Source organism: Vulpes lagopus, chromosome 8 (genome assembly GCF_018345385.1).
Source record: "Vulpes lagopus strain Blue_001 chromosome 8, ASM1834538v1, whole genome shotgun sequence".
NCBI lineage: Eukaryota > Metazoa > Chordata > Mammalia > Carnivora > Canidae > Vulpes > Vulpes lagopus.
In genome coordinates this window covers 31,189,577-31,216,703 of record NC_054831.1, presented here as the reverse complement: position 1 = coordinate 31,216,703, position 27,127 = coordinate 31,189,577, and the positions used below count along the sequence as shown (strand labels likewise).

At 33.8% G+C, this 27,127-nt stretch overlaps 1 protein-coding gene across 1 annotated transcript in view; it reads right to left on the bottom strand.

The window, feature by feature from the left end:
- Positions 1-27,127, bottom strand: part of NEK1 (NIMA related kinase 1) — a 234,607-nt gene that overhangs the window by 11,393 nt on the left and 196,087 nt on the right. The window contains exons 33-38 of the mRNA XM_041767197.1: positions 22,082-22,170; positions 21,205-21,452; positions 13,692-13,843; positions 11,084-11,292; positions 10,073-10,203; positions 9,667-9,799 (exon numbers count right to left, since the gene is read on the bottom strand). Coding sequence (XP_041623131.1) covers positions 9,667-9,799; positions 10,073-10,203; positions 11,084-11,292; positions 13,692-13,843; positions 21,205-21,452; positions 22,082-22,170 — 962 coding nt within the window. The remainder of the gene's footprint in view (positions 1-9,666; positions 9,800-10,072; positions 10,204-11,083; positions 11,293-13,691; positions 13,844-21,204; positions 21,453-22,081; positions 22,171-27,127) is intronic.

The window sequence follows — 27,127 nt, the reverse complement described above, 5'->3', positions numbered from 1 at the left end:
GTGTCTCTATCCCTGGGAAGATCCAGCAGTTGCTCCAAGATCAGTAAGCGTTCTTCATTTATGGTTTATGTGCTTTTTATCTCATGTTTTGTGCTAATTTCTGGGTTGAATCAGTCTGCATTCAAGGTCTTTCAAGCATAGGTTTTCCTTTTCTATAGCTCTATGCTGACTTCCAAAGGCAGGTGTTTGGGGAACTTGTATCTCCTATGCAGGATCTAAGGGCTGGGGTGCCTGATGTGGAGCTTGAATCAATCATTACTTGGGGAAAAGTTCTGTACCTTTGAGATCCCTCCTGACCATGAAGTGCTGTGCCTGGGGTGTGGGTTTTTTTCTGTAGTGAGATCATATTTCTTCCTCTTCTATCTATCTCAGTGCTGTCCTTTGTTATGGCAGCTTCATTCATCCACTTTCTAGGTACCCTTCAGAAGGAATTATTCTATATGCAGTTGTGCATTTGTTGTGACTGCAGGAGGAGGTAAGCTTAGGATCTTCCTATGCTGCAATGTTAAAGCCTCTCCTCATTATCACTTCTTGAGGACTATATAAGCCTAGCCTGATTTTTGTAGGAGAGGTAGCCTTCTTGTAGGCATGTATTCTTTTGAAGCCACTCAGTTATCCAAAAACATGTGGCTTTTTCCTCGTGGCTCAGTTAACTCTTACAGTTCCCTACTTAAAGAGCAATACCAACTAAAGGTTTTCCAAATATTTGTCAAGCAAATATTGTTAATTCCAAGCACATTGTTAATTACTTACAAAAAGCAGTATTGAAATAATACTTATGGAGAACTGCCCAAAGGATAAACAGTCTGAATATGAATATAACTAGTTTGGTATTCTTCATAGGTTTACTTAAGTGGAGTCATTCTCTGGCTTCATGCCATTAAATTACACGTCATATTATGAGAAAGACGCCTGTGAAATCCAAATATTGTAAAATTTACTGACGATAATTTTTAGTCCATAATAGCACTGTTTTATAAAACAGTCTAAGATTTCAATAAAATAAAAAATACTCAAGTACCAATGTTTATATTTTATATATTAATTTTGAAAACAAATATAGTATTTCAAAATTTAGAGGAAAAACATCTGTTTTATAGTAGTAATATACAACTGACATATTTTGAAAGACTAAGACTTGATTTTTTTACTGAAGCCTATGGACTTAGATTCTTCAAGTCTAAAAACAATTTTCCCCTTTAAAGGGATCCATATGTTATTAAAATTTGAGGGACACTATATGATTGTGTCCTCCTTTTAAGAATCATGGGAAAATTGTTCCTCTGTTTTAATACCAAAAATAGCTGTCTTCTGAGTGACATGTTTTGTCTCAAGAGCAGTGACTCATGTAATTAATTAGGTTTCCTGTTTTGCTAGAAAGATAAGCACCAAATTTATGACCTATTCTCACAAAATGTAGAGACCTTTTGAATATTAACTTTGTATTCTCACCTCATTCTTGGCTTATAATAATTACTTATGCTCTTTTGCCTGATATGCTGACTTTCCCAAGCATTTTTTTAAACTTAATTTTACCTTGTACTGTATATATTTTTAAGTGAAATGCTAAACTTTTGACAAGATAGAATATAAATAAAACTTACGGAAATTTATATTGCTAAAATTAAGCAACATTTTAAACATTTCAAATCCTCAAATCACTTTAGCATACAAATCATACCTTTAAAGTAATCAGATTAATTTTGGCAAATATTCTAGAACAGAATTCTTGATTCAGTTTACAAATTCACTTTAAAAATTAGGCTCATTAATTCATGGTAAGATACCTTAAAACTAAAAGACCACAAATTATCTTGATTCCCATTTCATTCACTAAACTTGACTTCAAGAAACTTTAAACTTGTCCAAAAAAACGAAATGTACCCAGAATAAAGACTCATACAAAGAGAGACCATCAAAAGAACCTGTATATAGCTGTGAGAGAAATTCCAAAAGTTCCAAGATATTTTGTGTAATGGAGCATCTTCATTAGAATAAATTCATAACCTTACTTTGAAGAAACTATTATTTATTTTGATATATAAGTTCTGACATTTTCCCCTCAAAGTGATGTTATAGTCCTTTAATACTTCTTTAAGGGAAAACAGATCGCTTAAGAATCAACAGATTAGTTGATGCAGAAGAACATATCAGTAATCAGTAAGACAGGGTAATGGCAAGCACCCAAGCTGAACAGCAAAGAGAAAAAAAAAATTTTTTTTAAATGAGGAGAGATTTAGGCATCTCTTAGATAACATCAAGCAAACAGTCATTTGATAGGGGTCCCAGAAGAAAAAAGAAAGAAGAAAAAAGAAAGAAGAGGAGAAGGAGAAGGAGAAGAAGAAAAAGAAAAAGAGAGAGAGGTAGAAAACTTATGTGAAGAAATAATAGCTAAAAACTTCCCTAACCTGGGAAAGGAAATAGACATTCAGGTCCAAGAAGCACAGGGAGTTCAAGGAGGTCCACACCAGAACACATAATACTTGAACTGTCAAAGGTTAAGGATGAAAAAAAGAATTTTAATGGCAGCAAGAGAGAAACAAAAAAGTTACCTACAAGGGAAGACCAGTAAGGTTCCCAGCTGATTTATCAGCAGAAATTTTGCAAGCCAGAGAATGTAGCATAATATATTCAAAGTGCTGAAAGGAAAAAACCTACAATAGAGAATACTCTACCTGGCAAGATTATGCTTCATATTTGAGGGAAAGAATTTCCTAGACAAAAAAAAAAAAAAAAAAAAAAAGATAAAGGAATTTATTACTACTAAACTAAACCAGCTTTATAAGAAATGTTAAAGGCAATTCTTCAAGTTAAAAAGAAATAGCTATAATTAGACATAAGAAAATAATGAAAAAGACATACGATATGACAGCATGTACATAAAATGTGGAGAAGTGGGGAAAAAGTTTTTTAAGAATATGTTTGAAATTAAATTACCATCAAATTAATATAGACTGCTATATACTTAGGATGTTATATATGATCCTCATGGTAACCACAAACCCAAAACCTGTAACGGATACACAAAAAATAAAGAGAAAAAAAGGCGAAACATAGAAATTCATCAATCACAAAAAAAGAGAGCAAGAGAAGGGAACAGAGAACTACAAAAATAATCAGAAAGCAACAGAATGGCAATAAGTACATCAATATCAATTAATTACTTTAAATGCAAGTAACTTAAATGGTCTAATCAAAAGACATAGGGTGATGGAATGAACCAAAAAACCCCACAACTCATCTATATGCTGCCTACATGAGATTTACCTCAGATCTAGACACATATAGACTGAAAGTAAAAGGATGGAAAAACATTTATCAAGTAAATGGAAGCAGCGGGGAAAAAGGCTTTGGTAGCAATACTTCATATTAGACAAAATGGACTTCAAAACAAAGACTGCAAAAAAAAAAAAATAAAGACTGCAACAAGAGACAAAAAGGGCATTTACATAATGGGGATCAATTACATAAGGGATCAATCCAACAAGAGGATATAACAATAGTAAACATCTAGGTACCCAATACTAGAGCACCTTAAATACATAATGCAAATATCAGTAAACACAGAGAAGTTGTTGGTAATATAATAGTAGGGGACGTTAACTCTCCACTTACATCAATGGCTAGATCATCCAGGCAGGAAATCCAAAGGAAAGAGTATCTTTGAATGACACATTAAATCAGGTGGCCATAACAGATATACAGAACATTCCATCTCAAAACAACAGAATACACATTCTTTTCAAGTGCACAAGGAACATTCCCCAGAATAGATTATATCTGACCACAAAACAACCCTTAGTAAATTTATAAAAACTGAAATCATAGCAAGCATTTTTTCTGACCCACAAGAGTATGAAACTAGAAATAAATCACAAGATAAAAACTGGAAAAAAAAAACAAACACATGGAGACTAAACACCATGATACTAAACAAACAATGGGTTAATGAAACAAAGAAGAAACCAAAAAATACAAAGAGACAAATGAAAATGAAAACACAATGGTCCAAAATCTCTGGGACACAGCAAAAGCAGTTCTAAAGAGGAAAATAAAGCGACAGAAGCCTATGTCAAGAAACAAGAAAAAGCTTAAGTTAAACAATTTAACCTTACACCTAAAAGTACCAGAAAAAGAACAAAGCCCAAGGTGAGTAGAAGGAAGATAATAAATTCTTTTTTAAGAGACTTAATATACAACAGGAAAAAAAAAATCCATGAAACCAAGAGCTGGTTCTTTGTAAAGATAAACAAAATTGATAAACTCTTAGTGAGACTCCCTAAGAAAAATGAGAAAGGACCCAAATTAATAAAACCAGAAAAGAATGAGAAACAACAACTGACAACACAGAAATACAAAGGATTATAGGAGAATGGTTTGAAAAATTATATGCCAACAAATTAGACAACTAGACGAAATGGATAATCCCTAGAAACATATAATTTTCTGAAACTGAATAAGGAATAAATAGAAAATCTGAACAGATTACTAGCAAATAAATTGAATTGATAATAAAAAAAATAAAAGTCCAGAACCAGAGGTTCTGGTGAATTCTACTAAACATTTAAAGAATACCTATTCTCTTCAAACTATTCCAAAAATAGAAGAAAAAGGAAAGCTTCCAAATACATTCTACCAGGCTAGCATTACCCTTACACCAAAACTAGACAAAGATATCACAAAAAGAAAAAAAAAAAACACAGGCCAATATCCCTGATGAACACAGATGTAAAAATTCTCAACAAAATATTAGCTAACTGCATTCAACAGTACATTAAAAGGATCATTTACCATGATCAAGTGGGATTTATTCCAGAGATGCAAGGATAGTTCAATATTCACAAATCAATCAATGTGATACGCTACATTACCAAAACAAAGGATAAAAATCATATGATCATCAATAGATGCAGAAAAACTATTTTATAAAATTCAACATTCATTCATGATAAAAAATTCTCAACAAAATAGGTTTAGAGGGAACATACCTCAACATAATACAGACCATATATGAAAAACCCATAGCTAACATCATATTCAATTGTGAAAAACTGGGAGCTTTTCTTCCAAAATCAGAAAAGTTATGCTCACTCTTGCCATTATTATTCAACATAATACTCAAAGTTCTAGCCACAATAATCAGATAAGAAAAATAAATAAGAGGTATAACAGGCATTCAAATTGGTAAAGAAGTTAAACTGTCACTATTTGCAAATGACATGAGAGTATACAAAGAAAACCCTGAAGGCTCCACCAAAAACCTACTATACAAAATAAATAATTCAATAAAGTCTTGATACAAAATTAATACCCTGAAATCAGTAGCATTTGTATACATGAATAATGCTGTAGCAGAAAGAGAATTTAAGAAAACAACTCCATTTACAATTGTACCAAAAAGAATAAAATACATAGGAATAAACCAAAGAGGTGTCAGACTTGTATTCTGAAAACTATAAAACACCGATGAAAGAAATGAAGCTGACACAAACAAATGGAAAGCTACTCCATGCTCATGGATTAGAAGAATTAATATTGTCAAAATGTCTGTTATTACTCAAAGCAATCTACAAATTCAATGCAATCCCTATCAAAATACCAAGAGCATTTTTCATAAAACTAGAATACTCAAATTTGTATGCAACCACAAAAGAACCCAAATAACCAAAGGAATCTTAAGAAAAAGCTGAGGGTATCAAAATCCCAGATTTCAAGATATACTACAAAATTGTAGTAATCAAAACCATAGGATACTGGCACAAAAATAGACATATAAATCAATGGAAGAAAACAGAGAGCCCAGAAATAAACTTTTAATTATATGGTAAATTAATCTATGAAAATGGAGGCAAGAATATACAATGGGGAAAAAGTCTCTTCAATAAATGCTGGTGGGAAAATTGGCCAGCTACACTTTATAAAAGAATGAAACTGGACCATGTCCTAACACCTAACAGCAAAAATTAAAGACCCTAATGTGAGACTGGAAACCATAAAAATCTAGAAGAAAACCTACTGGGCAGCCCCGGTGGCACAGCGGTTTAGTGCCGCCTGCAGCCCAGGGCGTGATCCTGGAGACCCTGGATCGAGTCCTGTATAGGGCTCTCTGCATGGGGCCTGCTTCTCCCTCTGCCTGTGTCTCTGCCTCTCTGTCTCTATAAATAAATAAAATCTTAAAAAAAAAGAAAAAGAAAAGAAAGAAAAAGAAAACCTACTAATTTCTCTGGTATCAGCCATAGTACCATCTTTCCAGAATTGTCTCTTCAGACAAGGGAAACAAAAGCAAAAATGAACCGTTGGGACTCCATTAAAATAAAAAGCTTTTGCACAATAAAGGGCACCATCAACAAAATAAAAAGGCAACCTACTGAATGGGAGAAGATATTTTCAAGTTATGTACCTGGTAAAGGGTTAATACCCAAAATATATAAACAACTTACACAATCCCACACCAAAAAAACCCATACAATCTAATTTAAAAAAATGGGCAGAGAACCCAAATAGACCTTTTTATACAAAGACATATAGATGGCTGACAGGCATATGAAAAGATGCTCAATGTCACTAATCCTCAGAGAAATGCAAATAAAAACCATAATGGGATATAACCTTACATAAGTCAGAATGGTTAGTATCAAAAAGATAAGAATTAACAAGTGTTGGTGAGGATGTGGAGTAAAAGGACCTCATACACTCTTCTTAGAAAATAAACTGTGGAAAACAGTAATGGAAGCTCCTCAAAAACTTACAAATAGAAATACCATAATGATCTAACAATTCCACTATCGGGTGTTTACCCAAAGAAAACGAAAGCACTAATTCTAAAAGATATATGCCCCTCTATGTTTATTGCAGCATTATTAACAATAGCCAAGAAGCAACCTAAGTGTTCATCCATATATGAATGGATATGATGTGGTTGGTATGTGTGCGTGTGCGTGCACGTGCGCGCATGCACGCACACACACACACGCTGGAATATCACACAGCCATAAAAAAGGATGAGAGCGTGTCCTTTGTGACAGCATAGATGGATGTAGAGATATTTTGCTAGGTAAAATAAGTCAGACTGAGAAAAACAATTTCACTCATATGTAGAAATAAAAAGCAGAATCAGACTTATAAATACAGAGAACAAACTGATGGTTGTCAGAGAAGAAGGAGTTGAGAGGACAGGCAAAATGGGTGAATAGAAGTGGGGGATACAGGCTCTAGTTCAATGAACAAATCATGGAAAGAAAAGGCATAGCATAAGGAATATAATTAACAATATTGTAATAGCATTGTATGGTAACAGTAGCTATATTTGTGGTGAGCATAGCATAAAGTATTAATTTGTCAAGTCCCTATGTTGTACAACTGAAACTAATGTAACATTGTGTGTCAACTATGGTTAAACAAAAAATTAGAAAGGAGCTCCTTTAAGTTTTTTTTAATAGGTTTCACAGCACCACCATAAATATGAAACATTATTCTGTTTTTGCCTATTTGTGATAATCTTAATTATTAGGTGAACCAAAGAAAACCATAATTAAGAACATATTAATATAATTACTAGCTTATATTAAATCCATTATTTGTTGCTAATGACCCTAATATTTTGACAGTTATATTGTTAAGAATACTAATGAAGATAGAGTAGTTTTTGAATCTATAAGGTAAGAGCACTCACTGTACATGAAGATTTTCTAGTTTTGATTTAATGATAACTACTAGAGTTGTTAGAAGATTTTTACTTACATTTAACCAATTCAAAAACACTATTTTTTTTTTTTTGGCTGAGCTTTATGGTCAACATAAATGAGTCTGCAACTTAAATAATAAGTTGCTCCCAAAATAAAAGACATTCTTGAATTTGAGTTTAGGAAATTTGATTTTCCATGAGTCAAAATATCAAATATTTTTATTAAAAGCCTGGCTCTGAATTATCTGAACTGAATATTTTTTTTAAAGATTTATTTATTTATTTATGAGAGACACAGATTGAGAGAGGCAGAGACGTAGGCAGAGGGAGAAGCAGGCTCCTCGCAGGGAGCCTGACGTGGGACTCGATCCTGGATCCGGGGATCATGACCTGAGCCAAAGGCAGGCGCCCAACCACTGAGCAACCCAGGCATCCCGGAATATATTTTTTGAACTGAATATTAACACTACATTCCTATGAACACTAAATTCAGGTATACACCATCTTGTGCCCAAATGCACCTACAGTTTCAAAACAGATCTTATTTGCAATCTTAGTACTCTCTAAGTTACCCAGAATACTATAACCAGACTGAACTTTATAAAAAATCTTCAATCTGTCAGTTCTTTCACAGTTTGCAAACCTTCAATGATTTCCTCTATGTATTTTAAACACTTCACAGTATCTAATCACAAGGACTAATTTTATTTTTTTAATTTATATTCCAGTTAGTTAACACAGTGTAATGTTAGTTTCAGGTACACAATAGAGTAATTCAACACTTCTATACAATAAAGACTATTTTCAATAAGAAGCTTCTAATATTAGGATGCCTGGATGGCTCAGTGGTTGAGCATCTGCCTTTGGCTCAGGGCGTGATCCTGGAGTCCTGGGATTGAGTCCCACATTGGGGCTTCCTGCATGGATCCTGCTTCTCCTCTGCCTATGTCTCTGCTTCTCTCTCTCTCTCTCTCTCTCTCTGTCTCTGTGTCCTCATGAATAAATAAAATCTTAAAAAAAAAAGCTTCTAATATCAAATCTAATACACATTAATTATTTTTCATTGTTTTCTGAGAAGTTATGGCTCTACATTTCTTTCCACTTATCATAGTCCAGGCTTCCCTTCTTTAATTCCTACTGCATTAAAAAGTATTTTAGGATATGCATTTCTATATTATAGTTTTACACTTTCATATACTTATGTCTCACTTTCCAAAGAAACTATAAACAAAGATGTAAGCTATAAGCTACATACTATAAGCTAAGCTACTATAAAGAAAAATGTAACATGTAAGCAAAGATGTCTTTTAATGTCCATGGTAATAAAGTACGAGGCTATAAGAAGCACCTGATAAGTACTTTGAAAACAATTCATGGTACATTAAAAGGGAGATCATCCTTTGATAGCAGTGGAAACTGAAACTTAAATAAATCAGTTAATGTCAAAGCACTAGCTTGTCAGAGTTAAAGGACTATACCACTGGTCTGGTTCCATGTTAGTGCTCTTGACTATTTTAAAGGAAAATGCCATTTTTAGCTTTAATAATTTTCAGTGAAGTTCTAATATATTTTGAGTGATTCTGTAGATAAATATTTTCCAAATATAAAAATGGTTTACATTCAGATCACGATAAATGAACTCCATTTACTATGAATTAAAGAGATTACATTTGATATTACTTAGGAGGAACTGTACATATTGCTAGAGCATGTACTTCTAAAAGTTTACTTCTACATCCTTGATATGGAAGTATTCTAATTTCTAGGGCTGTCTGATAAGAAGTCTTTTTAAAAAATCTCATTCAAATGTTACTTATGAATTAAGTAGAGACATGGACGACATGGTTAATTTTATAATTGCTCATAAGTACTGGGATGATTTCAATATAGATTTCACCATGTGACCAAAAGCTCAGCAATTTACATTTGTCATTCTGTTTTTTGCACATTTACTTTAAATATAAAGACTGAGGAAATCTTACCTTCTTGATAGGCTCCATCTGCCATGACTAAATGAAGAATCTTGGCATAAAGATGTTCATGTTCATTTCCTAAAATATCCTGAACTATTGTTGAACAAATTTCAATATTTTCATCTTCATCTTCATGAATAGCCTGTATCAAATTTTCAAATATAAATTAATATGAATATTAGCTTTATCTAGAGACTTTATTTTTCATAATAAATCTACTGACCTCTAAAAATCACTGATATTTTACTAGTAATTCAAAAAGAGCATATTTCAAAGTTAATTTTTTTTTTAAAAGTAAGCTCCACATCCAAGGTGGGGCTTGAACTCATGACCCTGATATTAAGAATCGGAGGCTCTACCTACTTGGCCAGGCAGATGCCCCTGAGTTAAATGTTTTCATTGACACTTTACTTACTTTTATTTTCTCGTAAACCTCATAGAATTTTTCAAAGCCTATTTCCTGTTCCAGGTGAAGTCTCAGTTCCTCTAAATGGTTAAAGACACTATCATATTCACATTCACTAGTAATATCACCATCACTGTTATCTAAGAAACAGAAACAAGAAGATACTTTATGACTAAAAAGAATGAATAAAATAATTCTTACTTTAACGGACTAATATTCATTTTGATGAGTGATATCACTGAAACAGAGCACTTATACTTCTAATGTAAAGTTTTGTCATTATAATTATTGCCATTTATGTAGGAAATGAATGTATATATAAATGTCTTAACAAGAATGTTACTTTGGGAGTCTTTTCTTTTATAGACATAAACATTAAACCAGATTAGAATAAAAAATTCGAATTGAGTAAAACATGAAAAAAGCATGCAGGAGACATATGACATACTACATATTATAAATCTTTAGTAAAGCATTTAGAAAGTATTATAAATGCTATATATGTTTCATGTCATGTACATGTCCAAGACACTTGGGAACATTCTAGTAAAAGATGAAGTTACTGAAGAATCGTTCCTTTTCACATTAGCTCTTCTTCCAAACTAAACATAATATAGTTCTCAAAATACACAAATTTTATATGCATCTTAGGGGTAATGCTATGAACAAGGAACAGTTCTCAAAAAAAAAAAAAGTCAAGGTTTAATCCTACTGTTTAACCACTGTATTTGGAAGCTCCCTGTAAAATATAAAATGCTAAGAAAACTAGGCTATTATCCTTAGTAAAACTATAAAAGTGCTTCAAAAGCATTTCCAAAATTTAATGGGAAAGAAATGGAACAAATGTATGTGGGTATCAGTGGAAAAAGAAAAAAGAATGAATAAAAGTCAGAGATACAGAAGCATACTTCAGTTTTATTTAAATTTGGAAATAGTTCATATCAGGTATCAGAAAATATACTCTACTTGAAATATTTGTATAAACTGAAAAAAAGAAGTCCCATGATCATGACCATGTACCTGAGTGCCATTCTTCATTTAGGGCACTTTCACTGCTGGGATTGTCATCCTCATCTGCCAGATCTGTCCCATTTGCAGTCTGCTCTATGTCACTGTTCTTTAAGACTGATTCTTCCTCCTCACTGTATTCTTCTCCAGGTTGTTCCCTAAGTAACTGTTCCATAGAGGCCTGAAGCTCTTGTAAATCTGTGTCAGTTTCTTCAAAAACACTGAAATTAAAAAAAAAAACATTACCAAAGTGTCGTCTCATTTTGAAATTTTACTTTAATTTAATATACATGCACTCCTTTATGCTTAAAAGTACTAATAGAGGATAAAAATATATCTGAAAGATCTTTTTTTTATAAATTTATTTTTTATTGGTGTTCAATTTGGATATCTGAAAGATCTTAACTCAAATTTCCATTAATGAAAAAATAAACTTTTAAAGTAGAAATATCTTTATTTTGCATTTAGGTGTACAAATCTCTACACTTTGTAGCAGGTATAGATAAGCAAAGCATCTAATTAGAATGAGAAAGAGTATGTTTAATCTTTTGGACCATCCTATTAGTAACATTTAGCTTTATATTTAATTACAAGACTAACATAACATGCACATCTGCTATGTACCATTACAGCAATGATAAAACATTGGCCTATTGACAAAATCTTCTTATGGCCAACCCTGAGGAATTAGTGACCACCATTGTTGATATTAAAGTAAATGGGCTGCTGAGCCTGCATTATAAGAAAAGTAAAAGATTAACATCTTTTTTGAAAGATAAAGAAGTACTCAAAGAACAGTCTGGCCCTGCATTCACTTTGTAGTAGATTTTCTTATTATATGACCTTGAGTGAAGTTTGGAACCCCCTACCCCCCCTCCCCCGCAAAAAAAAAAAAAAAACATCAAGTGAAATTTCCTGGTATGGACTATCACTTAAACAAACAAACAAACAAACAACAAAAAAAAAGTTTTCAAAATTTTAAATTAATATTAAAAGCTTCTAACTTAAATTTTAAAATTCTCTCATCTACTAGTAACTAAAAGAACACAAGCCACAAACAAGCTACTGTGCAGTCAGATAAAACTGATGACTTTATAAAAACTTTGAGGAAAAACTGTTACCTAGCACTTTCAACCATAAAGGTACTCTTATGTTGTCATGTTCTCCAGGAGACTCAATAAAAACACAAAGTTAAAGCACTTATGACTACAGCCAAACAGAAGAAAACAAGGATAAAAGGGTAACTTCCTGTAAAATCTGAGAACACTAGCAAAAATATACAGAACTCTATGAAAGATAAAAAAAAAAAAAGGGGGGGGGGTGGTGGTGGTGGCAATCTTTAAAAGATAGTTTGGTGGGCAGCCCTGGTGGCCCAGTGGTTTAGCACCGCCTTCAGCCCAGGGTGTGATCCTGCAGACCCAGAATTGAGTCCTGTGTCGGGCTCCCTGTGTGGAGCCTGCTTCTCCTTCTGCCTGTGTCTCTGTCTCTCTCTCTCTGTGTCTGTCATAAATAAATAAATAAAGTCTTTAAAAAAAAAAAAGATAGTTTGGTTAAAAATTTAAGAAACAAGAGGCAAGGCTTAAGAAAAAGAAAGAAATAAAAAAACAAAATGTGCCAGATATAGAGGCTCTGGCTCAAATATTATAGGGGAAAAAAACTACCAGATAGATTATTATTTTAATTGGATATCAATCATATCCAAACACAGTTCTTTCTATTAGAAGAGGTAAAATGTAGAAACTTTAAGTTTAAAAATATCAGAAAATAAATAATAAAAATCCCAGTATTTTATACCATTTTTTCCTGGTGATTTGAATACACTCTACCTTTTCAAACACTTTATCCTCCCCTCACATATTGGTAACATTTGTCTGAGGAGGTGAGAGGGCTTACTTGTATCAAAGAAGGTAAAGAAAGGTTCCTAGCTAAGGGGCTATATCACTTCCTACAGTTCCCAGAAATGTTGGTTAAATTTGCCTCTTGGATTCTAGATTCCCCATGAATCACAAAGAAAGGAATTTTGTGAAAGCAATTAATTTACACCCAGAACACACACGTACTCATACATATGCAAACAAGACAACTAGTCTACCTAACTTCTCACTGCCATGGTTTTGTTTTTGTTGTTTTTGTTTTTTATTTTTTATTTTATTTTATTTTTTTACTGCCATGGTTTTGAAATCCTACATGGCAGGAGATATAGAGGCTTTCTGCTCTTTTCCCTAAGGAACGTGGAATAGTTTATATTTCATAATTTTCCACTGCAATCCCTGTATCATGTGGTGTTAGTCATTATCCTGCTAATATTCCTTCATTTAAGCACAATTTATTAAGCATATACCATGGACAAGTCAATGTGCTCAGTGGTGAGTATGACAGCACACAGAGAAACCATTTTCTTACATTTCTCAAGTGAGAGTAAGTCATTAGGTTACTTAGAAGCAAATATACCTAACAAAACTTGCATGACTATATTTTAAATATGTTGTAAAAAGGTAAAGGAGGGGTGAAAATCAGTTACAGATAATTTTTTAAAACTGTTTAGGTGAGTTACAGCTCTAGAGTTCATATAAACTCAAATTCTGTTAGTGCTTATATTTATTAATGACATCATGCTCACATGTCTTCAGAATCAGAAGGTCCTTCTTTAATATGCTCATCTTCAATATCATCTATTTCAAGATTGTCTTGACATACATCTCCTACAGTAGGAACATCCATCAGTGTTCTGAACAATTTTGAGAGATCTGGAAGTGAACATGTCCTTAGCATCTAAAAAAGTAAGATTTTTTTAGTAGGAGTAAGATCACTAGAAAATAAAAATGAGATAAAAAATTAGAAAGTTAGAGCTAATACTAATTTTTAAGAGCTAGTAGCTCCAGAGATGACTTGTCTAAAATTAGAACCAAATTTTCTTGAATTTCAGTTCTGTATTTTTTCGGGGAGGAAACTAAACTTGTGAGTTATGTGTGGGTTTCAAAATACAGGGATTCACTTAAGTCACCATTAAAAGGCAGGGAGAAATGTTTAATTGGGGTATGCACCTAGGGAATGGAATTAGAAATCTGTCAGAAATTAGGCAGTGCCAGAAACTGCTAATTTGCTCCCTCTCAGTCAGGGCCCATACTGTCTCTCCCTTATTTTATCTCCTCTTACAATTTACTATGGCCAATCTTCCTATATGTTTCCCAAAGTCTGGACTGAGTTAGTCTGAAGGTTGGCAAAGAACTATCACACATAATTGGTGGTTCTTTGTATCATTTATCCTAGGAGCTGCTGGGTAGCCAATATTGATTAAATAAGGAACTTCATATTAGTGCAAAAAAAAAAAAAAAGCCTAACATTACTTCAGTGAACAATGGACTGTAAGTGAGCCTTTCTCACAAGAAGGGAAGGCTGGAAAGACAGGTACTTTGATGTTTATACTGAAAATCATTTATAACAACAGGTGAGAAGGAACTGACTGAGGAAAAAAACAATGTATGGTTGAGGTGTTTAAAATCTTAATTTGTTTGGATAAGACCAGGAATAACAGAAATAGCCACTGTCCACCAACCTATCAGCAGTTAGAATGTGATCGATACACAGGACAATGAAACAAATGTCTGTATACATAAGTCTCAGAATTGGGTCAATAATCCTAAAGGAATCTGTGAGATTTGAAAACTAATTCCTAAAGCCTTGGTAAGAATCCTACACCAGATAGGAGAGGAGACTGAAGAAAACACAATGTTTAGCATATTAATGAAACTTTATATACTTTGCCAATTTTATCAGTACGATCTGTTTTTGAGAACAAAAGAGGATAGATTTTCCACGATTTGAACATAATTTACATATTACAGCACAAGAAAAAGTGCTTATGAACTACAAGATGGTGAAGACACATTGCTTGTTAAAACAGTTAATGATGGTACTGAAAGTATTTCTTTTGCTGAATCTCCCACTGTCAGCAGAATTATGCTTGATTTGCTTATTATTTTAATGGTGAACGAATATATTATAAACCAGCAGTATGCAAAATATGCATATGGTACAGTTTCTCCAGGTAGATACTAATCAATAAAAATATACAACATATATGCATTATATACTTAAATTCAAGAGGACTCTACATAAAGATGCAATACTTTTTAGGCCAAGATAAATTTTAACCCTAGTAAAAAAATCTCAATTTTACTTTATTCCTTTCACTATTAAAAATAGCTTTCCTGGGGCAGCCCCAGTGCCCAGCAGTTTAGCACAGCCTTCAGCCCTGGGGTGTGATCCTGGAGACCCGGGATCGAGTTCCGTCGGGCTCCCTGCATGGAGCCTGCTTCTCCCTCTGCCTGTGTCTCTGCCTCTCTCTGTGTCTGTCATAAATAAATAAATAAAAAACCTTAAAAAAAAAAAAAAAAAAAAAAAAAAAAGCTTTCCTGGGACAGTCCGGGTGGCTCAGCGGTTTAATGGTGCCTTCAGCCCAGGGCCTGATCCTAGAGACCCAGGATCGAGTCCCACGTCAGGCTCCCTGCATGGAGTCTGCTTCTCCCTCTGCCTGTATCTCTGCCTCTCTCTCCAGGTCTCTCATGAATAAATAAATAAAATCTTAAATAAAATCTTAATAAAATAAAATAAAATAAAATAAAATAAAATAAAATAAAATAAAATAAAATAAAATAAATAAAATAAAATAAAATAAAAAACTTTCCTAACCTAACAAAATAATACAGTAGAAAGAAACCTCAAGAAGTATTTGGCAATTTTCCTCTTGGAATGAGCCTACGCACCCATCAATCCAACAGCTATCTGTCCTATATTAAAAATGCTTTATGTTCACAGTCTTCCCTGACAGATTTTTTTTTTAGATGTTTTTGTTGTTGGTTAAATTATTTTTCTCAAAAATGAAGAGAAACACAGATAGTGAAAAATTAAGTTCTAATTGTACTAATAGAACGCCACACAAAATTCTACTGAAAAGAATTCTGTCAACTCACTGTTTCATCCATCTGTAGTACTTTTCAAATAAAATAATGAATTAGCAATATTCTGGTTATACTACAAAATGGGCTACAATGAACATTTTTATTTAGCTTCTGCTTAGTGCAATTAAACTGTAACAATGCTTTCTCAAAATAGCTTCTACAAATACACCTGTACTTCAACACCGGTGAGAAGTATATCTAAAATATTAATTGAATTATGAATATTTAAAAGGCAAAAATTATAGATATTAAATAAGAATTTGTATTAAAAGAAGACATTTAAAACACATATGCTACTGATGAATTGTATATTCATATTTCCTCCCCCCCACACACACTCTACATTTGCTATAACAAGAAAATAAATTCTCAAGTTTCCATAGAGATCAGTTTTCCCCTCCACTAGCCAGATGAGGAAACTATCAGTAGAACACATCTGGTCTTTCTCCACTCTTTATTCACTATCTTGTGACGTGAGGGAGGTCTAAAGGGAAGGAGAAATAGCTATTTCATTTGGTAATCTAGATTCTATTCTCACATAAGTCAGATCATGAGAAGATCACATCTTGAAACTATTTCATTTTGACCTATTACAAATTTACCTTCTGTGATCTTCGTTTAAGTGTTATATTCTCAATGTTATTAAGTCACTCTGTTACAACACTGTTATGAAAGCTGCTACTGTATTTATAGTGTTTGCTGTCAGAAACAATACAACCCAAAAGACGTTATAATTCTGGACCTAGAAGAAATACCCTTTCAAAATGAAAGTGAAATAAAAATGTTTTTAAATAAACAAAAGCTGAAAAAGAAATTCATCACCAACACAGCTGCACAAGAATGTCAAGAAAGTTTTTAGAAGTGGAAGAAATGATACCAGATAGAAACTTAAATTCTACACAAAGTAATGCAGAATGTCCAAAGAATATACATAGACTCTGTTTTTACTTTGTGTAAAAGATAACTGAATGTTTTAAGCAAAAACAATAAAAATTTGTTGTGGTGTTTGTATCATGTAGATGTCAGGTGTACGATAACAATGCCAAAAGAACAGATACGAAGGTAGAAATGGAAATACACCGAAAAGGTTCTTTTTTTTTTTTTTCCAATGAAAAGGTTCTTATGTCATATATAAAGTGCTATAATATTATTTGAAGGAAGACTGTAAAAACTAAAACTGTATCTTGAAAGCTGAAAATTACAACTAAAGCTTAGGAAAAAGTCTATATTAGCAAATAGTACAGATAATATCAAATGCTAAAAATATTCAATCCAAAGAAGGAAGAATAAAAGTAAAACAGAAAAAGTGATGAGACAAATAGAAAACAGATAGCAAAATGGTAGGTTTAAACTCAATCATATCAATAATATATAAAAAAATTACATGAAAAGTAAATGGTCCATTTTAAATAAAAGAGATTGCCACATTGGTTAAAAAGCAAGACTTGACAAAGTGATAGCTACAAAAAATCTAATATAAAATCAATGTGATTACAAGTTAAAGATGTAAGAAATATATATATATTTAATGTATAAACACTAATCATCAGAAAGCTGGAATGGCTATATTAGAACCAGACAGGGACACCTGGGTGGCTCAGCAGTGAAGCATCTGTCTTCGGCTTAGGGCGTGATCCTGGAGGGCTCCCTGCACAGAGCCTGCTTCTCCCTCTGCCTTATGTCTCTGTCTTTCTCTCCCTCTCTGTGTCTCTCATGAATAAATAAAAAAAACTTAAAAAAAAAAAAAAGAACCAGACATAACAGACTTCAGAACAAGGTGATATGACCAAGAATACAGTCATTTCATAATGATAAAGAGTGTAATTTATCACGAAGATATAAAGATTATTAATTTGCATTCAACTGACTGGAACTTTTTTCTTTCTCAGTAACTGATAAACAAGTAGAAAGAAAATCAGTAAGGACACACGATGAACAACACTCTCAAGCAAAAAGGGATGCTTTAAAATAATAAACCTATCAATTCATCCAGAAGGTATAGCAATACTAAATTTTTATTCACTCAATAACAAAGTTTCAAAATACATGGAACAAAAATTGACACAAATGTAAAAAGACAGTTTTTGCATTTTTTTTCTCAACAAATGATATGTAACTGACACAAGACAAAAAAATTGGTAAAGATAAAGAAGGCTTGAACAACACGATTAACCAATTTGACATATTCTTGACATTTGCAGAATATTTTACATGATGATAGAAAAAAACACATTCTTTTATGGTGATCTATTAAGAGTAGTAGCCACCAGTAACAGACACTAAAGGGTGACTCATGAGTGCAGAGGAAAATATGATATAAAAGAAGCCAAGAGATAAAATGATTTTAAAAATAAAGTGTATATGACTCTTTTGGAAGAAGAAAATCAAGAAAGGTGAGAGAGAGAAAAGGCACAGAGAATTTGGCAAGAGCAGTTTTAATGGAGGAGTAGGCTAAAAGTCATATTGGAATATATTTAAAAGTGAACAGAAGTGGAGACTGTAAAGATACAACATACTCAAGATGTTTGGTTGTAAAAAGGAGCAGAGAAAGGGGTGGTAGCTAGAGAAGGACATGTTCTTAAGAGAAGTTTGCTAATTATGATTGGACTCATTAGAATACGTATGTTGAGGAAATGATCCATTAAGAAGAAAAAGTTGATGATATAAGCTAGTGTGACCCCAAAGTAATGGAATAAATCCTTGAGAAGGTGAGAGGTTAGGACTCAGAAGTATAAGGAGGATTTCTGGGTAGCACTGGTGGCTTAGCAGTTTAGTGTCGCCTTTGGCCCGGGGCATGATCCTGGGGACCTGGGATCGAGTCCCACATCAGGCTCCGTTCATGGAGCCTGCTTTTCCCTCTGCCTGTGTCTCTGCCTCTCTCTCTCTCTCTGTGTGTCTCTCATGAATAAATAAAATCTTTTTTTTTTTAAAGGAGGATTTTTTTAAATAAAAAAAGACTAGCATAACAACATTTTTAAGAAGAATTTTAAACTTAACAAAAATCTTTGTAAGACTTCAAATTATTCCATTTAGTTAACAGATTATATAAATGCTTATACATAATGTTTAGGTTTTTTTCATATTTCAAGGTCACCATTTTGGCCTGGTGATGAACTCTCATGACCTCAAAGATTTAAGGAATAGGCACATATGGCCTTCTACCCTTGCCTTGAATGGCTACAAACTGCTTTGATTTTCTAGGTTTTTTTCCTTGCCCCTCCCTTCACAGTCACCTACGTGAAATCTGCTTTGCTGTACTTACTTCCCAAGTACATACTTGTAATAGAACTACTAAGTTTGAAGTAAAGTCATGAAAGAAAATCAAATAATAAAATATATTATGCAAGGAATGTTAACTTTATACATAGAAACGTTATTAAAAAGCTCTGGGCTATGGGGTGTCTGGGTGGCTCAGAGGTTGGGTGCCTACCTTCGGCCCAGGGTGTGATCCTGGAGTCCCAGGATCCAGTCCTACATCGGGCTCCCTGCATGAAGCCTGCCTGCTTCTTTCTCTGCCTGTGTATCTGCCTCTCTCTCTCTCTGTGTGTCTCTCATGAATAAATACATAAAATTAAGAAAAAAAAAAAAAGCTTTGGGCTAAAGACAGCTAGCTTTACACCTTTACCATAAAAGAAGATACATGAGTTATATGATAAGCCTTGTTTGTCCCATATACAGAACTTATTGTCTAACTCTGAAGATCATAAATTTGTTTTCAGTTTATTATCTTTTTAAAGTTTGACTGCTATTAAACAAGTGAGAAAATTTAGCAATATCTACCTTTAAAATAAAGAAAACACTCTAAAATAAAAACATACCCCCCCCCAAAAAATAAAATAAAATAAAAACATACCCAATTTGAAAATTAAATTGAAAACCAAAATGATATATTTAAAAAACAGCCAGGGATAAAAGAATTCAGGTAATTCATTTCCATGTAGACTTAAATATATGAAAAATGTCCAACCCCACTGGTAAACACAGAAAACACAAATATTTAAAAATATCATTACTCCCTAAGTACACAGTTTTTAGGTGAATGATAACAGTTGGTGCTTTTTTATTTTATTTTATTTTTTTTAAAAGATTTTATTTATTCACAAGAGACACAGGCAGAGGGAGGAGAAGCAGGCTCCATGCAGGGAGCCTGATGTGGGACTCGATCCCGGGACTCCAGGATCATGCCCTAAGCTGAAGGCAGATGCCTAACCGCTGATCCACCTAGGCATCCCTGGTTGGTGCTTTAGAGTACAGACTCTCACATACTATTGAGGTATTATTAGCTATTTCTTAAAGGGAAATCAGGCGATTTACAATATAACTTTGGAACTCCACTTACAGAAATTTATTTTATGAAATAATTGTGGCTATTGTCAAAGATATAGGTGTAGGTGGTTACTATAATTAAAATTGAAACCTAATGGCCCAATAATAAAAATAGATTAAACAAATTATATATAGCATAGCACAATGGGATTTGTGGTCATTACAGATGATATGAGAGAATGACAACATGACAAAATGCTATTTTTATAATAATATAATTTGTAACAGTAACATTTGTAATAATTTTATAATACATATCAGAAAAGTAGATTACAAAAAATATGCATAATATTCTATTTTGGCAAAAAGTATTATATATGTAAAAGTTACATACATAAAAGTAACATAACATGTGATTTCTTTGTATCTTTAAATTTTCTATAGTGATAATATTGTAATTTTCTAAAGAGAAAAAATTGGTTACGTATTTTAAAAAATAGCAAGTGAGAAAAGAAGTTTGAAAATCTTTTGCCAGGAAGTGGCATATGAATATCTTCTACTCTTTCTATATACAAATTAGGCAAATAGCACTTCTGTCCACTTAAAACATATTAAGTTTAGTCTCATGAAAAATGGAAGTTGCATTGAGTTGTGAGAAAGGGAGATGTATAGAGGGACTGATTGCTTAAATAAAAGAGATCCTATAAAAAGGTACTCTCAATGGCAATTTCTTTTCAGAATCCCAGAAAAGATGATGAAGGTTTTTTTGTTTTTGTTTATTTGGAGGTGTGTGTGTGTGTACGTGTGTTTAAGAGATTAAAATTCAATATTATGATTTATCAAAGAAAAACAATAAATAAGAAATGTTATTAAAATAGATATTTTCTATTTGAGGTGCATACTTGCCTTTGGGTTGTTTGCATCAAATAGACCAGTTGAAAGTCCAATCAGCAAGGAATTCTTGTTTTTATTTTTCGGTGGTGAATCAGAGCGAGATCGAAGTGGAAAGGATTCTTCTGGTGAACACAGAATTGACTGAATTTGAGAGACTGCATTCAAGTGTTTTGAAAGAACCACTCTATGGAAAAATGGCTCTGGTTGCACAGATTTATCTATACCACATTTAGAATGCTGAGAATCATCTATTTCAGGTCCTGTGGTATAAAGGAAAGATTTTGTAATGTCTATACAGTACTTAAGCTCAATGTGATATTGAAAAAGCACACTATTTAGCATGAATTCTAGCCAAAAACTCTATCAGAATAATAAAAAATATATATATGATTATATTAGCATATAATTTTTGATAGGATATAAGGTTTTATTTTCAGGAAGCAGATTAATTTGCTATATACCTCCATTAAATGCAAGTTCTAAAATATAGGCACAAATGTAAAGAATTGTGAAAATATATTTTTTAGACACTCATATTTAGCTCCAGTTTATCTTTGTTCCTAAAGGTTAGATAGGAAAAATTAGAGTTCTCATATTTTAATTAATATTATTAAAAACAAGAAGACAACTTAATGTCCTTAGTATACTGGCTTAGTTTTGGTAAGCAATTCTGTTTTGAATGTTCGATAAAACAACTGACTAAAAAGTTTTATTGCCCATATTGCCAAACAATCTAGGCTTATTAATGAGAATCTAGTGCTCTATGCTTATTTATTCTTTAAACAATTGAGGTGACTGATAAGAAATGCTATTAATATGTTGTCCAAATAAAACAGATTCATGTTAATAACCTTCCAGAAAGTAACAAGTCTAATGCAATGAGGCTTACTTTTATCAACTTCACTAAGGTGGTCCACATTCATTGGGATTCCATCTTCAGAAACTTCATTTTGCTGAACAGTGATCCTATCTTCAAACCTGTCCAGATGGATAAATCAGTAAAAATACAATTTACTAGAAATAGAAGTACTCTTCAATTAAAAAAAAAAAAAAAAGAACACAAGTTCACTAGCATCCTGTGATCCCTCTTTCAAATATTTTCCTTAGTTATGGATGTGGATATATATATATATATATTTTTTTTTTTCTCTCATAAGGACATTGTATTTTTTACCCTTTTAAACCTTCACCAATCATAATCAGTCACAAAAACCTGCCTCACCACTTCCTGTAACTATGGTTCCCAAAATATGGCCCTTAGACATTAGGAACACATAGAAACTTGTTCAGAACTTGTTCAGAATTCAAATGATCAGGGCATACCCAAGGCCCAGCAATTTATTTCATTTTTTAAAAAAGATTTTATTTATTTATTCATGAGAGATACAGAGAGAGAGAGGCAGAGACATAGGCAGAGGGAGAGGCAGGCTTCATGCAGGGAGCCTGACATGGGACTCGATCCCGGGTCTCCAGGATCACACCCTGGGCTGAAGGCAGTGCTAAACTGCTGAACCACCTGGGATGTCCAATTTGTTTCACTTTATTTATTTTTTAAAGATTTTATTTATTTATTCATGAGAGATACAGAGAGAGAGAGGGGCAGAGACACAGGCAGAGGGAGAAACAGACTCCCTGTGGGGAGCCTGATATAGGACTTGAACCCAGAACCCCAGGATCACACCCTGAGCCAAAAGCAGATGCTCAAACACTGAGCCAGATGCCCCCAGCAATTTATTTTAATAAATACCAAATTAATCCTAATACTTGCTAATATCTGGGAAATATTACTTTAAGCAATCAAAATGCCCCTTAAAAGCACAGAATATAAAACAACCATAATATACTAATACTATAAACTACCATGCAGGTATTAAAAAAGATCAAACAGATATCTATGTGAAATCCTGTGGAATAACAGTCTATATAGACTATAATATAAAATAAATAACACATTTTGTTAAGTAAGCAAAGTAATCTATAATTTGTATTAAATGCTGTTAGGTTTCAAAAAAATGGCATATAGCACAGTACAAAAAAAAAATAGAATGATATGCACAAAAAAGTCTTAATCCGCAAAGGGAGTGAATTAATTGAACAAAGGTAAAGAACTGACAGTTTTTATTTCAATACAACTGAGAATTAAATTCATGTTATCATATGTTTTTTAAGAAAAATTGAAGACTGGAAGAATACAAGTCAAAGGTCTCAAATAAACACAGAAAAAGATGCTTTACATCACTAATCATCAGGGAAATGCAAACCAAAACGAAGTAAGACATCATCTCATATCTGATAGAAAGCCTATTATCAAAAAGACAAGAGGTAAGTGTTGGTGAGAATGCAGAAAAAAGGAATCCTTGTGCACTTCTAGTGAGGATGTAAAAGGTGCAGACACTATGAAAAACAGTACAGAGTTTCCTCAAGAAATTAAAAATAGAAATAGCATACAATTCAGTAATTCTACCACTGGGTATTTATCCAAAGAAAACAAAAACACCAATTTGAAAAGATTTTTGGACTGCTATGTTTATTACAATATTATTAACAATATCCAAGATTTGGAAGCAACCCAAGTGTTCAGTGACAGATGAATACAGACACACACACTGGAATATTACTCAGCCATAACAAGGAATGAGATGGGACCATCTGCAACAACACAGATGGAGACAGGGGGATTATGTTCAGTGAAATAAAACAGAGAAAAACAAGTAAGTATGATTTGACTTATATGTGGAATTTAAGCAACAAATGAACAAACAAACAGCAGAAACAGACCCATAAGTAACAGAGAACTGGCAGTTACCAGAGGGAATGGGAGTGAGATGATGGGCAATAGGGGGGTGGAGTAGTGAGAGGTCCAGGGTTCCAGTTATAGAATGAGTAAGTCATGGGGCTAAAGGGAACACACAGGAAACAGTCAATGGTATTATAACAGTGTTGTATGGTGACAGATGGTAGCTACACTTGTGATAACATAATTTAAAATACAGAGTTGTCAGAAACTTATGTAACATTGTGTCAACTATACTTCAATAAAAACAACAAAAAACAAAGGCACCAGCAGCTTATTTCTAGAAGTTTGGCTTACAGGCAGTTTTTTTTTCTTAATTCTTTTTAATTGATCTCAAATTAAAATAATCTTTTATTTACTTTTTCAGTTTTAAATTTTGAAAATTTTTCTATGTTTGGTTTTCTGAGTTTTTATTTATTTCCAATCATACAAATAACATTTTTCTTCATTCAAAATGTAATGTTCTAAAAGAAAGGAGAGTCAAAGTTAGTGGAGAAGTAGGAGACCTTAGTTTCATCTGGTCCCAGGAATTCATCAATTATAACACGTATGAACTCAACCCAAGGTCTAAGAAAAGAATTGTTGCAACTCTGCAAATAAAAATGACCACTTTCTGCAAGGTAAGAGGTGCAGAGAAGTGAATCCCAGGCCATATGTGGGAAGATAACTCGCAGGAGGGTGGGAAAGAGTGTCAGCTGGCTACCAGAAAGTGATATAGCAGCAGGGTGCAAAAGTAGAACTTTTAGTGGACTGCTCTGTTGAGGGATGTCCCTGCCAGAAAGGTGCTCAAGTGGCAAAGTGGAGGTGGGATCCTAGGTGGGACAGTGTGGTCTCATGATCCTCGGGGGCAAAGGAAGAGGGGGTGCCGGAGTGTGCAGAGTTCCCAGGCATCAGAGAGGGAAACCAGCTGCAATCAGCAAGGCCAGTAGTGAGCTCTCTGCTTGGGGTTGCCATAAACCACAAACTGCACCATGATGGGACTACTGCTCTCTTGCTCTACAAGCATGGGCACAGCAAATGGCAGAATCTGGAAGGAGCAGCACAGGAACATGCTGCAGGAGTCTGCAGTGTTTGGAGACTCAAAACACGGTTGTGCACCTGAGACAGAAACCCTGAGTCACAGGCGGGGGTGAGCATAGAGTGCAGACGGAGAGCAAGGAGACAGAGGGACTGACTGCTTTTCCCTGAGGGTGCACTGAGGAGTGGGGCTGCAAATTTTTGGTGCTGAAGATTGGGGTGCCGCTACTTTCATTCCTATCCTCTAAACCAGTTCAGAAAGACTTTAGGAACAAAAGCCACATGGAGCAATCCAGGGCAGATTACTAAACCTGGCCCCCTGGCAAGGGCAGTGCAATTCTGCCCTGGGGCAAAGACACCAGAGGATCAGCACAACAGGCCCCTCCCCCAGAAGATCAGCGAGAACACCCAGCCAAGACCAACTTTACCCATCACGGACAACTGTGGAACTCTGACGATATGTCATATAGCATATATAATAATCCAGGGTTTTCTCCCCCCATGATTCTTTAGTCTTTCAATGTTAATGTTGTTCTCTTTCCTTTTTCAACGAATTTCTTATTTTATCAACTTTTTAAAAAATCTTTTTTAAATTTCATTTTTACAGTTACATTCTATCCTTTCATTGTATTTAATTTTGTTTTCATATATATATGAATCTCATATATATATATGATTGATATATATATATTTTTTTTCTTTCTTTACATTTTTGGGATGCAATTTCTTCTAAAAAACTGACCAGGGAATCCCTGGATGGCTCAGCAGTCTAGCACCACCTGCCTTCAGACTAGGGTGTGATCCTGGTCTCCCGGGATCAAGTCCTGCATCAGGCTCCCTGCATGGAGCCTGCTTCTCTCTCTGCCTGTGTCCCTGCCTCTCTCTCTCTCTCTCTCTCTGTGTGTCTCTCATGAATAAATAAAATATTTAAATACATAAATAAATAAATAAATAAATAACCAAAATACACCCAAAGAATCTAGTGTATTGTTTTGTTCACCTGTTTATATCCCTTTTTTTGTCTTTTAATTTCCATTTTAACAGTTACTTTATTATCCGTTCATTATATTCTTTATATTTAATTTTTTTTGGTACATATCTAAGTTTTTCTTTCATTACAATTTGGGATCTACCTTTCTAACAAACAGATCAAAATACACACAGGATCCAGTGTATTGCTCTGTTCAACTGTCTGATTATATTCTTTTTTCTTTTAATTTTCTTTTTTGGTTTCAGGTCTCTTCTGATTTGTTTGGTATAATTTCTATGGGGTCGTTGTTGCGTTTTAGTATTTTGTTCTCTCATTCATCTATTCTTCTCTGGACAGTGACAAGACTGGAAAATTCACCTTAAAAAAGAGAACAAGATGAAATACTGAATGCCAGGGACTAATCAGTGTAGACGTAAGTAAGATATTAGAACTAGAGTTCAGAATAACGATTATAAGGACACTAGCTGGGCTTGAAAAAAAGCATAGAAGACACTAGAGAATCCTTTTCTAAAGAAATAAAGGAACAAAATTGGAAGAGGTAAAATGGTGGAAGAGTAGGGGTCCTTGTTTCATCTGGTCCCTAAGTTTAGTTAGGTAACTATCAAATCATCCTGAACACCTATAAATTCAACCTGAGATCGAAGAAAATAATGGCTGGAATCCTACAAAAAGAAAAGTGACCACTTTTTGCAAGGTAGGAGTGCACAGAAGAAAAACAGAGGGGATATAACAGAAGATAAACGGCGGGGGGAGGGAGCCTGTATAAGCCAGCTACCAGAAAGTGATATAGCCATGGAGCACAAAATGGGAACCTTTAGAAATCTGCTCCAGTGAAAAATTTCTCTTAGTGGTGAAGTGGGACAGAATCACAGGTGGGGCAGTGGGGTCTCAAGATTCCCAGAGTCACAGAAAGAACACAGGTGCCTGAGCCAGCAGAGCTCCCAAGCACTGGAGTAGGAAACTGGTTTCAGTCAGAGAACCTGGGAAGGGGTTCTCAGCTCAGTTGGCCACGAACTGTGAACTCCTGCCCAACTGGGTAACTGATCTCTGTGTAGGGTCCCTGCAAAGGACTGAAATGCAGCAATACTCTGCCTTCCCCCAGGAGAGGTGGAGTGGGTGTGTGCAAAATTGGG